Source organism: Abramis brama, assembly GCF_963993115.1.
Source record: "Abramis brama genome assembly, chromosome: 7".
NCBI lineage: Eukaryota > Metazoa > Chordata > Actinopteri > Cypriniformes > Leuciscidae > Abramis > Abramis brama.
This window is the reverse complement of record NC_139969.1, coordinates 19,315,487-19,328,253: the sequence shown is the minus strand read 5'-3', so window position 1 is coordinate 19,328,253 and position 12,767 is coordinate 19,315,487. Positions and strand designations below refer to the sequence as shown.

Here is a 12,767-nt window from a genome sequence, read left to right as displayed (position 1 = left end):
GTTTGTGTAAATGATTTTATTTTCACACAGACCAACAGCAGAAATGTTCCAAAAACCTGTAGAGACAAATACAAAAATTTTAGATTAGAAATTTGACTTGAAAGGCCGTTGGTCCCCCCTGACATTTACTTTAAACGGGTCTCACTCCCAACAGGCCTTTAATTTAGAGGATATATTCTAACCTCTACCCTACTATGAGGTTAACCAGTACAATAACAAACAGCATCAGTATCAAGCAAATGCCTAAAGGACATGTTTCTGAGATTAATAAATACAATAAACAGCCCACATAATACACAAATTAACAATGAACAAAGTATTACCAACACTACTATGAGGCTGCTTGATGCATTATAGCGAATGTAACAGCTATTGCATAACACAAACATCACTCTGGTAAGACTTTTCTTCAATCTAATAACCTGAATCACACACATTGTTGGTATGATATGCAAGGACAAGTTAAATGCAAATAAATAATTGCCAAACTTAAAAAGAAATGGGCATCTGTTTCAGTCAGGTGCTCACCTAATGTTCTTAGTTCATTCTCCTGATGAGTCTGTTGATCTGGTCCTCCCTATTTCCTGCATCACCTCCCTCAACAAAGTGGGTGGTCTTCTTGTTCATGCCACCACGAGGAGAGGACAGTTTGAATGGCCAGAGGAAATTGTTTGCAGCCTTGAAGTTCTTTCCAACAGTGTAGATCTCATGAATGAGATCCTCAACGCAGATGATTCCACACTGACCTGGATATATGCAAATCATGTTACTGAGAATCCTAAAACACCACTACTGCAATACCTAGTGTTCAATCAGGGTGTCCACTGCCTGGTCTTACCAAGGGTCTTCTCGATGAGGGAGTTGTCTGTCAGTCCAATGCGCTGCTTTTTGATCTTGCCGAATCCACGCTTGTAGATGAGCTCACGCACAGATTTAAGGTTGGGGTAGCTGAAAAAGCAATATGGGACTTCAGCAAGCAGGTAAAGTTCATTTTAATACAATTAGGAGACAGTTGCTGTATTCGGAACCACTCTTACTAATTTCACAATATCTTTCCATGACAAAAATGGTAAGTGATACGTGGTTCCAAATTCAGCCATTGTATCGTGGCACACATTACATTTCACATAAGATTTGCCAGAACTTTATAAGGATAGTTCAGCCAAAGGTTAAAAAGGTCAATTACATGTCATTCCAAACCTATGAGACTTTTGTTCATAAAATAAAACTAAATCAAGTGGTTTAATCCAAGTCCTCTGAAGAGACATGGCAAATGTCATGGCATCATAAAACGATCATCTCTGCAGAAGACTGATTAAACAGGGCTTTAATTCACATATAAACATTAAAAAATATATTCATTTATGTTCCAAAGATAAACAAATGTCTTATGGGTTTGGAAGGACATGAAGGGGAGTAACAATTTTTATCTTTGGGTGAACTGTTGGGTCTTCCACGGAACACAAAACGAAAAGTATTGAGATAACAGCCACTCTTTTCCATATAATGAAAGTAAATGGAGAATGACAGGACAAAGCACCACCAAAAAAGTAGCCCATATGATTGATTTTCATATTATGCACTGTATTTAAAATCATCTGAAGCCAACACAATAGCTTTGAGCAAGAAACAGAAAATGCATTCAAATTGACACCTTTAATGGGTCAATGTTAGATCTGATGTCAAAGCCATGTCATGTAATGATGTAATGACAAGTCAAAGCTCTCTAATATTTAGACTCTGGAAGCCAGAGTCCCCATTCACTTTAATTATATAAAAGGGAAGCCAGTACATTCTACAACTATTCTCCTTTTCCGTTTATGGATTAAAAAAAATAGTAATTAGTTTGGAACATGAGAAACTTTCATTTTTGAGCAAAGTATACACTAATGTTCAAAATTTTGGGGTCAGTAAGATTGTTTTTAGAAGACAAAAACAAATTTACTGACCCTAAGCTTTCAAATAGTAGTGTACCTTGAACCATAAGACAGCTATAAATACACCGTGGACAATCACAATTTTTACGTTCAACCCAAAACACAGCTTTACGTACCCCCAGGCAATGTAGGGCTCTGCAATTCGGAGCATGTTGATGGAGGCCTTGTTCAGTTTGACGAAGACACCATTGAAGATCTGGCGGAGACGGAGCAGCTGAAGCACCTTGCGGACTTTGGGGCTGACACCATTGATACTGAGGATAAACAAGGTATCCCATCAACAACTTTCAAAACGGTTTCACTAAAAGTAATACTATGCAGTGGTGGTTTCAGAAGATTTGGCTTATTTTCAAGAGGAATCACCATGGTCGATAAGACGGGGAAAAAAGAGCAACATCATTAACCACAATCTGTGTTACAGCATGGCAGATCATTTGAAAGTGGAACATTTACCCTCTGATCCTGACCACAAAAGCCAGTTTGGGCTCAGCTGGGACATAGTAGTTGCCTGCCTTGCGAGCCATCCTACTCATGCGGATTTCACGCCTGTACATCTCCCTGTATTCCTTGTGGTAAGCTTCAGCTCTCTTGAAGATGAGCTTCCTGGTGACTTTGTGGGCCTAATAGGTGAGAGACGGACATGCATTCTCAATTTGGGCTCTATATTGATGCTTTATCATCAGATTATCTTGACCACTGTTTATAAACAACAAAGCTAGCAGGAAAAGTCTAAACCACCAACCTTCTTGTCAGCCATCGCCTTCTTCAGACGCACGGCCCTGATGGCAGCAAATCGCTGTCGCCTCTTCAAGAGGCTTTCGGGGACTGAGGGAACCTTCTTCTTTCTGATGAGAAATGGTAGCACATTTGTCATTTCTCTGGTAACCACATTAGGCCTGCAGACCAGGCTATCATGACAGTTACTTTACGTTAAAAAAAGCACTTTGTGTGTGTGTATATATATATATACACACATACATATATATATATATATATATATATATATACACACACGCACATACATATGACAGCATAACCTTAGATTAAAACTTGCATTCATAAAAATACTAGCAATGTAGCATCATGCCTTTGCTTCAAGTTAGCAGCTAATGACAATAAATATATATTAAATCAAAGAAGACTATTCCATAACTCCAGAGCACATTTGGATATTTTGGTAAAGAAATACTTATTCGGGCACGTTTTAATGTTTCTATATTAAGTGCTTTTTCACACGTTGCTCAACCGATTCCACCCGGCAGACTACACGACATTCATATTAAATTTTATTGATTCATCATTCCCCGATACTCCCAATTTCCCCTTCATAGCACTTAAACATACACATATTGCTCATTTAGACTCGGAACAATATCGTATGAGCTATATTTAAGCCGATGGAAGAAGATTCAAATAGCACAGTTTCCAACTTACGCTTCACCCGCCATTATCCCCACAGTAAAAGAGGCTTCTACGCATGCGCGGTGAGGTCTTATAACATGGGTCCTTCATACTTCCGGTCAAGTATTAGGTCTCTAGATATACTGCCTGCATTTAAAAATAATAATACCGTGTTTATTTTACGTTGAAGAGACGTTCTGGTTAAATTGATATTTTATTCTTAAAATACATTATGTTGAGAAGTAGATAGGCTGGTAACAATGCATATAGATATGACGCAAAAGTTATGACTACTTTGCATAGCAGGCGGACACACGCGTGGAAAGTTATGAAGTCAAGTGAGTTCGATCATATTTAAAGAGCCACGAAACCATACTGGTATGGGCAGATTTCATCCCGTCGTGGAAGCTGAGGGGTCCGGATTTTGTTTACTGCTCGACGGGTTTTTTCTTTGAGCACATCTGCAGTTTGATTTCTGTCTCTGCTGTTTGATCTGAATGTCGCTGTAATTTGTCAGTTTAGTTCAGCGAATGGAAGCTCAGCGGCACGCGCACATCATGAATATCGTCACTGAATTTTTCGTGGTCACTTTTAAAATAATCTGGTCGTTTGTGCTGGCTGGTGGTAAATGGTTTATTCGTCCACGGGAGAAGAGTGTGGAGGGCCAAGTGTGTGTTATTACCGGTGCTGGAAGCGGTCTCGGGCGGTTCTTTGCATTGGAGTTTGCCCGGAGACGAGCGATCCTTGTTTTGTGGGACATTAACCGACAGGCTAACGAAGAGACCGCAGAGATAGTGCGTGAAATTTACCGAGAAATGAACCCCCCCGCTGGTGAGTTTAGTGGTAAACGACCCCTTCTTCCCCATTTTTTTAGTCTTTCACAAGATTCTTTATTGTAATACGGTACAATTAATTCATATTAGTTAACATTAGTTAATGCAATACATTTGTTACTGTGTTTATTAGTCTTAGTTGACGTTAGTTATATATAAAAATACTGTTCGTGTTAGCTCAAGTTCATTAATTATTAACCGATACAACTTTTGATTTTAATAATGTAACTGTTATTTGAAATTGTTGAAAACGATTAAGAAAGCTGAATAAGTGCTTTAGAAGTGAAGTTCTTAACAACTTTAATCAAATTACTTTTCTAATAAATTTTAGACTTTATTAAAGTGTGTGTTTTATAACTTATTAATTTAAAGGGGTTAAATATTTGCAAAACTGTTCTGTTATCAAAATTTTTTTTTTTTTTTTTTACAGGGTCTTCGGATAGTGTTCAAGAGTTGCCTCTGTTCCAGCTGAAAGTTTACACATATTTTTGTGACGTTAGTAAACGCGAGAGTGTGTATTCGACTGCAGAAAAGGTGCGCAAAGAGGTGGGCAACATCGACCTGTTAATCAATAATGCTGGAGTTGTCTCAGGGCGTCATCTTCTTGAGTGTCCAGACGAGCTTATCGAAAGGACTATGATGGTCAACTGCCATTCTCACTTCTGGGTCAGTATGAGGCTTTGATCAGTACCATTAATGTCAAAGTTTTGCAGTCTTTATTCACACTTGATAATTTGTGTTCATCTTTTGATTCTGTGTATGTGTATATTCACAGACTACGAAAGCTTTTCTTCCCAAGATGCTGGAGCGGAATCACGGACATATTGTAACTGTTGCTAGTTCATTGGGCTTGTTCACTACTGCTGGTGTGGAGGTAAAAAAAAAAAGTCTCACTTAGAAAAAAATAATCTTATATGTAGTGTAATGTACTGTGTTGCAAAGATGCTTTTGAAGTTCAGTAACCCACTCGTTTCTCCTCTTTGTTGTAGGACTATTGTGCAAGCAAGTTTGGAGCCATAGGCTTCCATGAGTCTTTGAGCCACGAACTGAAAGCAGCTGATAAGGATGGAATAAAGATGACGCTTGTCTGTCCTTTTCTAGTTGACACTGGCATGTTCAAAGGCTGCAAAATTAGGTTTGTGTTTTACTAAATATCTTTAATTTACTTCTGATGACGAGACATGTTCTAATTATAATTGTTCCCTTACAATCTTTTTAAACAGGAAAGAAATGGCTCCACTTTTCCCACCGCTAAAGCCAGAGTACTGTGTAAAACAGGCCATGAGAGCCATACTAACAGACCAAGCAATGATCTGCACACCACGAATCATGTACATGGTCACCTTCATGAAAACGTAAGTTAGTGTAATATGTCATACTATTCTTGTTTTATTTAATCTGTGTACGTATAATGGTCTATAATCTCTCATATCTTGCAGCATTTTGCCGTTTGATGCCATTGTGTGCATGTACAGATTTATTGGTGCCGATAAGTGCATGTACCCCTTTCTGGCTCAACGGAAGGAGTCCACGAACAACAATGAATCAAAGACTGGAATCTAACTGGTTCTGACTGAGCAGTGCTGCTAAAATCTGTGTAGTTCCTCTGGAACGATGAAAGCTGTACATTACAAGTTTTTTCTGATGACATTTTGCTGTCAAATTTGAGAATGCAAGAATTACAAATGTATAACACATTTAGCGATTAGCCTTAATTATTAAATGCTGTGTACGATTGCATAAGAAGGCATGTCACCTATTTATATGTATTCACACTTTATTTGTTGTGTACTGTTTCTTTCCTCAACATTCTATGACTTTGTCACTTTAGAGGTTTTATCCTCCTAATAACTCTACAAAATGCACTACATGTGTTGAAAGTATTTCTTCTTGTGGTTTTGATTTGGGTAACACCAATGATTTTGACAAAAGATTATCAGAGAATGCCATAAGTGCTTATTGTTAAATAAACAGTCTTCCTATAATCATGTACAGTTGCCTTTTTTTCCTGATTAAAGTATGTAAGGTCTAAGTGATGAAAAGGTACTTTGCAAACAAGGTGTAGGTTTAATCCATGCTTAAAATGCGGTCATGGATTGACAAAGTTTGATAAGATAATATGAAAATAAGGAAATATACAAGGGCCACCCATGTGGGGGGAAAAGAAACCCATTCCATAGGAGTACATTTCTTGTTTCCATGATCTACATCTCCACTTTGAATGGTATCTTCCTAGTTCTGTATGCACTTAACTGCAGGAAACATTTCAAAGCATTTAACAACTATAATCTCAGTAATAATGTACCCTGTTAATAATATTTGAGGCAGTTGAAAGCACAAAGCAGGCCTTTTAAAATATATTGAGTATTATATATTGCATTTACTTTGCAATACAATGCTTTGCGAAAGTATTAGTACTTTTTTTTTCACATCAGTCTACGCTCCATACACCATAAAGACAATGCAAAAAACAGTTTTGTGACAACTTTGCAAATGTATTAAAAAGGAAAAACTGAAATGATCACGTTGCATACATATTCATACACTTTTCTAGGACACTTGAAATTTAGCTCAGGAGCATTCCAGTTTCGCTTGCAGACATTACTACACTTAGGGTGGAGTTAACCTCTGCAAATTCAATTGAATGGGTATGATTTGGAAAGGCTCACACTTTTCAATAAATGTCTAACAACTGAAAATGCAAAAACCAAGCCACAAAGTCAAAAGAACTGCCTGCAGAGCTCAGAGACAGGAGTGTGTAAAGACACAGATCTGGGGAAGACAAAAAAAAAAATGCTGCTGCACTGAAGGTTCACAGAAGCATGTAGACTCCATAATCCTTCACGGAAGAAGTTTGAAACAACCAGGAGGGACTAGCTGGCCTTCTGGCCAGACTGAGCAATCGATGGAGAAGGGCCTTGGTTAGAGTGGTGACCAAGAAGTTGATGGTCACTCTAGTTGAGCTCCATGATCATATTTGGAGATGGGAGAAACTCACAGAAACTCACTCTTATCTGGGCTTTATGGCAGAGTGGCACTGAGAAATGGGTAAAGAGACAAATCTAAATTATTCTGCAAATTAATTGGGGAAATTAGGATATTAAACCATGTAGATGACTGGGTCTGTGGTAGAGTAGTGAGTTTAACGTGTAATTAAACTCGAGGTCGGGGACCAAATCTGTTCATGTGGGGTGCGGACTGGATCCATTCCATTCGCCTCCAAACAAATCTTTGGGGTGCAGACTGGTGGGAAGTTAACCCGAGGTTACCCCGTGAGTCAGTCCTAGAGCTCCTCCTGTCTGATTTTGGGGAAAAATGTAGGGTCTATTGGAGACGTCCAATAGATACACCGAAAGAACTCTACAGACACAGTATAATCAGCATGGGAAAATCTCACAGTAAAACAAGCAGCTGTGATACACCGGTGTTTTGTCAGATGAGGAGAGTAATGTATGTATGTATGTATGTATTGAAGGGTTAATCAAATTCTATGATTTTTCTAGAGAATGAACTTTAAGTGTCACTAGGCTGAAAGTAGTGAAAGAAAGTTGATGCAGCAGGAAAGTAGGGAAAATAAATGAAAACAATTTAATAAAATAAAAAATAAGGGATTTCATCCTGGATGCATGACATTAGATGTCTAGAATTTATATAATAAGGATTGAAGGAGCAAGCAGCTATAAGGCTGTCTGTGAGTAGAGATAAGTGGGACTGAGACAATACAGATATTATTGCGTTGCATGCAGACTAACCATTTGATAGAGGAATACTGTAACAAGTAACGTTAGTTATAAAGCAGCAAAAATGTTTTTTTCTGGGGAAAAAAGGTGATTGTCATTATTTGTTGTGAAGACAGTAACAAAACTTCTGGAACACGATGTTGGTTGCCTTATGGGCAAGAAAAATTTATAGAAGTGCTGATATTAAACTAATATGTCTTTATAGTTTTAGATAATTCCGAGACATGGTGGTCACTAAAGATGAAGACCGCTTTTAAAGATTCAAGAGAAAGTCTGCATAACAAAAGTTAAGGTTCTATATTATAATGAATTTAATATTACATTCTGTCTAAGTTACAGTCTTATGAGGCTGTTGAAAAGATTATTTGCGCAGTAAGAGAGAGAGAGACTACTTGAGTGGAGGCAGGGATGGTACTTTGTCTATTATCACCCTGCTAAAGCAAGCTTAAACAAAACAAAGCAAGAATATTAAAACCAAAACAACCCAGCTGACTTTTCTAAAAACAAATGAATAATGAAAATAAATTATTTGAAACTGGTTAAGAGACCATGTAAACCCTAACCCTAAGAAGTTATAAAGCAGCAAAAATTAATGTAAAAAGGTAAAACGTAAAAAGGTAAAAAGTTTTTAAAAGTTTAAATATTTTTAGAGGTATCACCAAGATCAAACCTTGAAAATGAGCGGTTCATTATCATGTGTGCCTAGTATGAATGTGTGTGATGGTGACTGCACTGTATGTTTCGTATGTGTTAGTTTGGGGAAATATTCTGTTGTGATTGTGTGTATATTGTGTCATTAACCTCTGGAATGAGTGTTTTATCATTACAGATGGGTTAAGTGAAATTACAAATTTTATATAAGGCAATAATTCTGAGTGAATCTGATGAAAAGAAAACACGGGACAAGCTTTAATTGGATTGATTTTCCAGCTCTGTCTGCTACTGGTAATTATAACTACTTCTGTCATTTATGATGTTGACTTGAATTGCTCTCTGGATTAGTGTATTTATGTAAATTGGAATTGTGAAGTTGAAGATTGCTGTCCAATATGGGTTAAAAACTCTTGTCTAAATTCAACCAAGGGTCTAAATTTAAAAACTATGTGTGTCAACTATGTGTGATCATAATGGTAAACGTAAATATAATAGATTTGACGGCAGTCACCATAAAAATTATCCAGAGAGCCCCTCACATTTTATGAAAGGAGGAGGTTGGGGAGGAACATCACTGCTGTTTGACTGTCCTTGACCAAGTCTGTATACACCACGACCTGACCTGCTACACACCACTCGATAACTGTGAGAAAGTGTTGTTTGTAGATGGCTTCAGAGACCAAACAACATGCCTGAATCGCACAGGATAATCTGTAACCACTGAATTTGAAGTGTTAACCCCAGGGTCATTGCCCTCCAATTATTCGGCGCAAGCAGTAGATTGTGACAATTGTGTGACAATTTACACAGACTCCCGTTATTCTTTTTGGGGTACATGATTTTGGGGCGCTGAAATATTGAAAATTTTGATTTTTTTTTTTTTAAAGTCAGATGGTTGACCTATCATTCATGCAGCAGTAGTGTCATATTTACTGGATTCTATTTTGTTGCCTAATCGCATTTCTGTCTGTATGTGTACAGCTCACACTAACGAGAAAATTGTAATTTTCTATAGGAAATGCCAGAGCAAATGCAGCAAAAGCAGCTGCCACGCAAACAAAAGGTGTTCTATGTACTCTGTTATCTGAAAATAACATTGACTCTTCTTACTCCCCATAGAGAATGAAATATTTTGCTTTAGAGGCAGAGAAAGGTGAAATCTGGCTGCAGTATTAAGACATGCGTTTTAGTTTAGTGTTGATGGCAAACCTTGTTTACCCGAACACCATTATGCTAAATTGATGAACGGATTGGACCATGCATCAAAAGGTGGGATAACAAATGTATTACTAAGGGGGTCACAACATTTGCTTAAAATTTGATGAAACAAGATGCAGCAGCAGTGGTAAAAGCACTGTTGACTGAAATAGTACCAGGATGGGGAATTCTGAGGAAAATTAGTTCAGACAATGGAACACATTTTGTGAATAAAGCCATCGCACAGGTGGGAAAAATGTTAGGCAGTGACATGAGCAGAATTTAACGATAAAAAATAAATTGGCCAAATGCTGTGAGGACACTGGGCTCAAGTAAAGGCCCTGACAATAGTCCTAATGCATATGAGGAAGAGACCCAGTTTAAGCCCTTTTGAGATATTGTTTGGAAGATCCACATTTACTGTATGGGAATGGAAGGGGCTAAACAACGAGTGCCATCAACCGAATTGTGTGAACATGACACGTTGTAAAGAAATGTCTTCTCTCCTGTCTAACATTTGTGTGGAGGTGAAAGTAGCTCAATGGAGATTTCGTGGTGATAAGGGATCTAAGGAGAAAGAGCTGGAAAGAAAAGAGGTGGTTGGGTCCACGCCAGCCACTGTAGAAAGTTTCCACCCAAAGAGCAAGAAAAGGAATCGAAGGAGTAGAGACCACAGATGTCAGTGGCAGCCAATTTGTATGATTTGATACATATGTAATTTTGATGAAGTGATTTTAACATTTTACAAAGTTTATGTTCATTTATGTTTTTTTCCCCTTAGGTGGGCTATAATGACTGTAAAGTGTTCTGTGTTGAAAAGAAAGCTTAACAAAAGAGTTATTAAGTTTTAGTGGAAATAATGATTGAATGATGATGTGAATTTGTTTTATTTTATTTATTTGTTTATAAAAAAACAGCCTAAGAATTTCTTCTTTCACAAATTTCAGAGTGATCATTTATATGAAAATTGGAGATGAAGAGTATAAATGTGATGAAGTAACTTAAATTTGCCGTATTAGTTATCAATTAATGATAAAAAGGTTACTGGTTATGTCACACACTCTTGCCAGTGGTAGTGATATGGCTCCTGGTATTGTTATGTCTACCACACTGTAAACCCTAACGCTTAATTGGTTTGAGTAGGACAAACTTAAATTAAACTAATTTGTTCAGTCAAATTAACTTTTATGAGTATTTAGCACTTTCTTTTTCTTTCAAGTTCACAGAACTGATATATTTTAAGTAAACTGAACTGTTTCATTGTTTTGAGTTTTATGAAATGATTTATTTTAATTTAAACAAACTTAAGTTTAACTGAAACGGCTGGGATGTCTATTTCCCAGCATGCTTTGCCGATGTCACTTGAATGGGAGAGTAAATGCTAAAATTAAGTGTAATATAATGTTTGTTTTTTTAATATTAATGTTAAGTGGGAGATTTAGTAGTGATTAATGTTTTGTTATGCTAATTTAGTAGAATTTCTGTTATTGTTGGTTTTAGGATAGTTACCATCATGGTGACAAGTGGTGCATGCGGCTTGATTTGAGAGCAAATAAAATCTTTATATTGTTGTACTCATACAGCAAGTTCTGTATAACATACTATTGTTAGCATGATAACATGTTAGCAAACTAGCTTGTTAAAATTATAAGTTAATACTAATGAAAGTGTTCTCATTGAGATTACATGAAGGTTTTAAGTTAAATGTATGAACTAGTGTACTCTGATTTTAATTGTTCTTAACTTGAAATGTTTAAGTTCTCTTGAATTATTGCAATGAGAAAGATGAATAAATATTCTGAGTAGCAGAAACTGAAAATGTTTGAGTTTGCTTAATCAGTAAATTTAAGTTAATTATAATTTAAAATTATATTTAAAATAAACTCCAAAAATATAAGTGATGATGTACTCAAATGTTTGAGTTTATGAACTTAAAAAAATTGTGGCAACTGATTGCCTCACTTTTTTTAAGTTCTGCTTACTTATTCGGGTTTACAGTGCATGTCTATTCCAATGTGTATCAAGCCTAGTGAAGAGAATGGTGAAACCTAGTGTTGTTATCAAATATAAAAAAGTATAGAATTTCCAGAATTATATCCTTGGATGCCTAAGGGACCCCATTACAAAGAAATCAATAATTATGACAGTAGTCTTTCTGAGGACGATGATATTTAAAGAGTGTTGCAAGCAGCAGTCATCCGTGTTACGAGATGGCGTACAAGGACAGGTATGAAATGAGGGATTTTATTTTACTTTTATTTTTTGTATTTTTATAGCTTGCTGAATCAACCAGAGATGCCTGTCTTGAAAAAACAGCAAAATGCATTTCTTCTTCCTACAGGGTGAAGATATGTTTTGAAACCGAGAGGACTAACATGTCTGATGTAATATGTATATGGAAAAATATATTATATTTGTGAGTGATTAAGATAATAATCAAAAGGGGGGAATTGTCATGGAAATTGTTTTTATTCATTGTTTTTTGGGATTAATTATATTTTTCTATAAGAAGTAATGTATTTTCCTAATAAGGTTGAGAAAGGTTCAATTGGCTATGATATCTGTTATGAGTAGAGATATAAAAGAGAGAGGGAGCCTCCCCTCCGCACGCGCACTCTCACATTCTGCTGACTGACTGTGTGCCTTTTTTTGCAAGAAATAAACCATTATAATCACTAACTGAACATTTGTCTCTTATTCAGAATTGTTTATTTGCCACAACAGTACAAATACTTGCAATGTACTTTTGTTGTACTTGCAATGTAGTTTTTTGCTTTGTCAATATGGTGTATGGAGTGTAGATTGATGTGAAAAAAAAGTAATTGAAAGTAGTTTAACATAAGGCAGCAAACAAAATGTGAAATAAATGAAGGGGTGCAAATACTTTCACAAGGCACTGTATATAATTTCCAGTGAAAATATGGGCTGAAAAAAATAGTATCATGTAATTGAAAATTCATAAAATTTATTTATAGAATGATAAGGCCCCTTAGGGAAGGGATGTG

At 36.5% G+C, this 12,767-nt stretch overlaps 2 protein-coding genes across 2 annotated transcripts; one reads left to right on the top strand and one right to left on the bottom strand.

Moving 5' to 3' along the window:
* Nucleotide 1: 1 nt before the first annotated feature.
* Nucleotides 2–3,432, bottom strand: rpl7 (ribosomal protein L7). Its single transcript, XM_084120498.1, has 7 exons — nt 3,372–3,432; nt 2,680–2,782; nt 2,391–2,557; nt 2,054–2,191; nt 839–948; nt 529–746; nt 2–56 (listed from the first exon to the last, which is right to left on the bottom strand). Exons 1-6 carry the CDS (start codon nt 3,383–3,385, stop codon nt 538–540), a joined length of 741 nt encoding a protein of 246 aa, XP_083976624.1. The 5' UTR covers nt 3,386–3,432; the 3' UTR covers nt 2–56; nt 529–537.
* A 42-nt stretch (nt 3,433–3,474) lies between these two features.
* On the top strand, nt 3,475–6,156 carry rdh10b (retinol dehydrogenase 10b). The gene is made up of 6 exons (XM_084120496.1): nt 3,475–4,169; nt 4,602–4,837; nt 4,947–5,045; nt 5,161–5,306; nt 5,395–5,526; nt 5,611–6,156. Exons 1-6 carry the CDS (start codon nt 3,869–3,871, stop codon nt 5,732–5,734), a joined length of 1,038 nt encoding a protein of 345 aa, XP_083976622.1. The 5' UTR covers nt 3,475–3,868; the 3' UTR covers nt 5,735–6,156.
* The last annotated feature ends 6,611 nt before the right edge of the window (nt 6,157–12,767 follow it).

Coding starts and splice junctions, on each gene's coding strand:
- rpl7 (XM_084120498.1), bottom strand. Junction 2,192..2,390: donor TTTGTGGTCAGGATCAGAGG/GTAAATGTTCCA, acceptor GTTTATCCTCAG/TATCAATGGTGTCAGCCCCA. Junction 949..2,053: donor GAGCCCTACATTGCCTGGGG/GTACGTAAAGCT, acceptor TTGCTTTTTCAG/CTACCCCAACCTTAAATCTG.
- rdh10b (XM_084120496.1), top strand. CDS start 3,869: ATGGAAGCTCAGCGGCACGCGCACATCATGAATATCGTCACTGAATTT. Junction 5,046..5,160: donor TCACTACTGCTGGTGTGGAG/GTAAAAAAAAAA, acceptor TCTTTGTTGTAG/GACTATTGTGCAAGCAAGTT. Junction 5,307..5,394: donor TTCAAAGGCTGCAAAATTAG/GTTTGTGTTTTA, acceptor CTTTTTAAACAG/GAAAGAAATGGCTCCACTTT.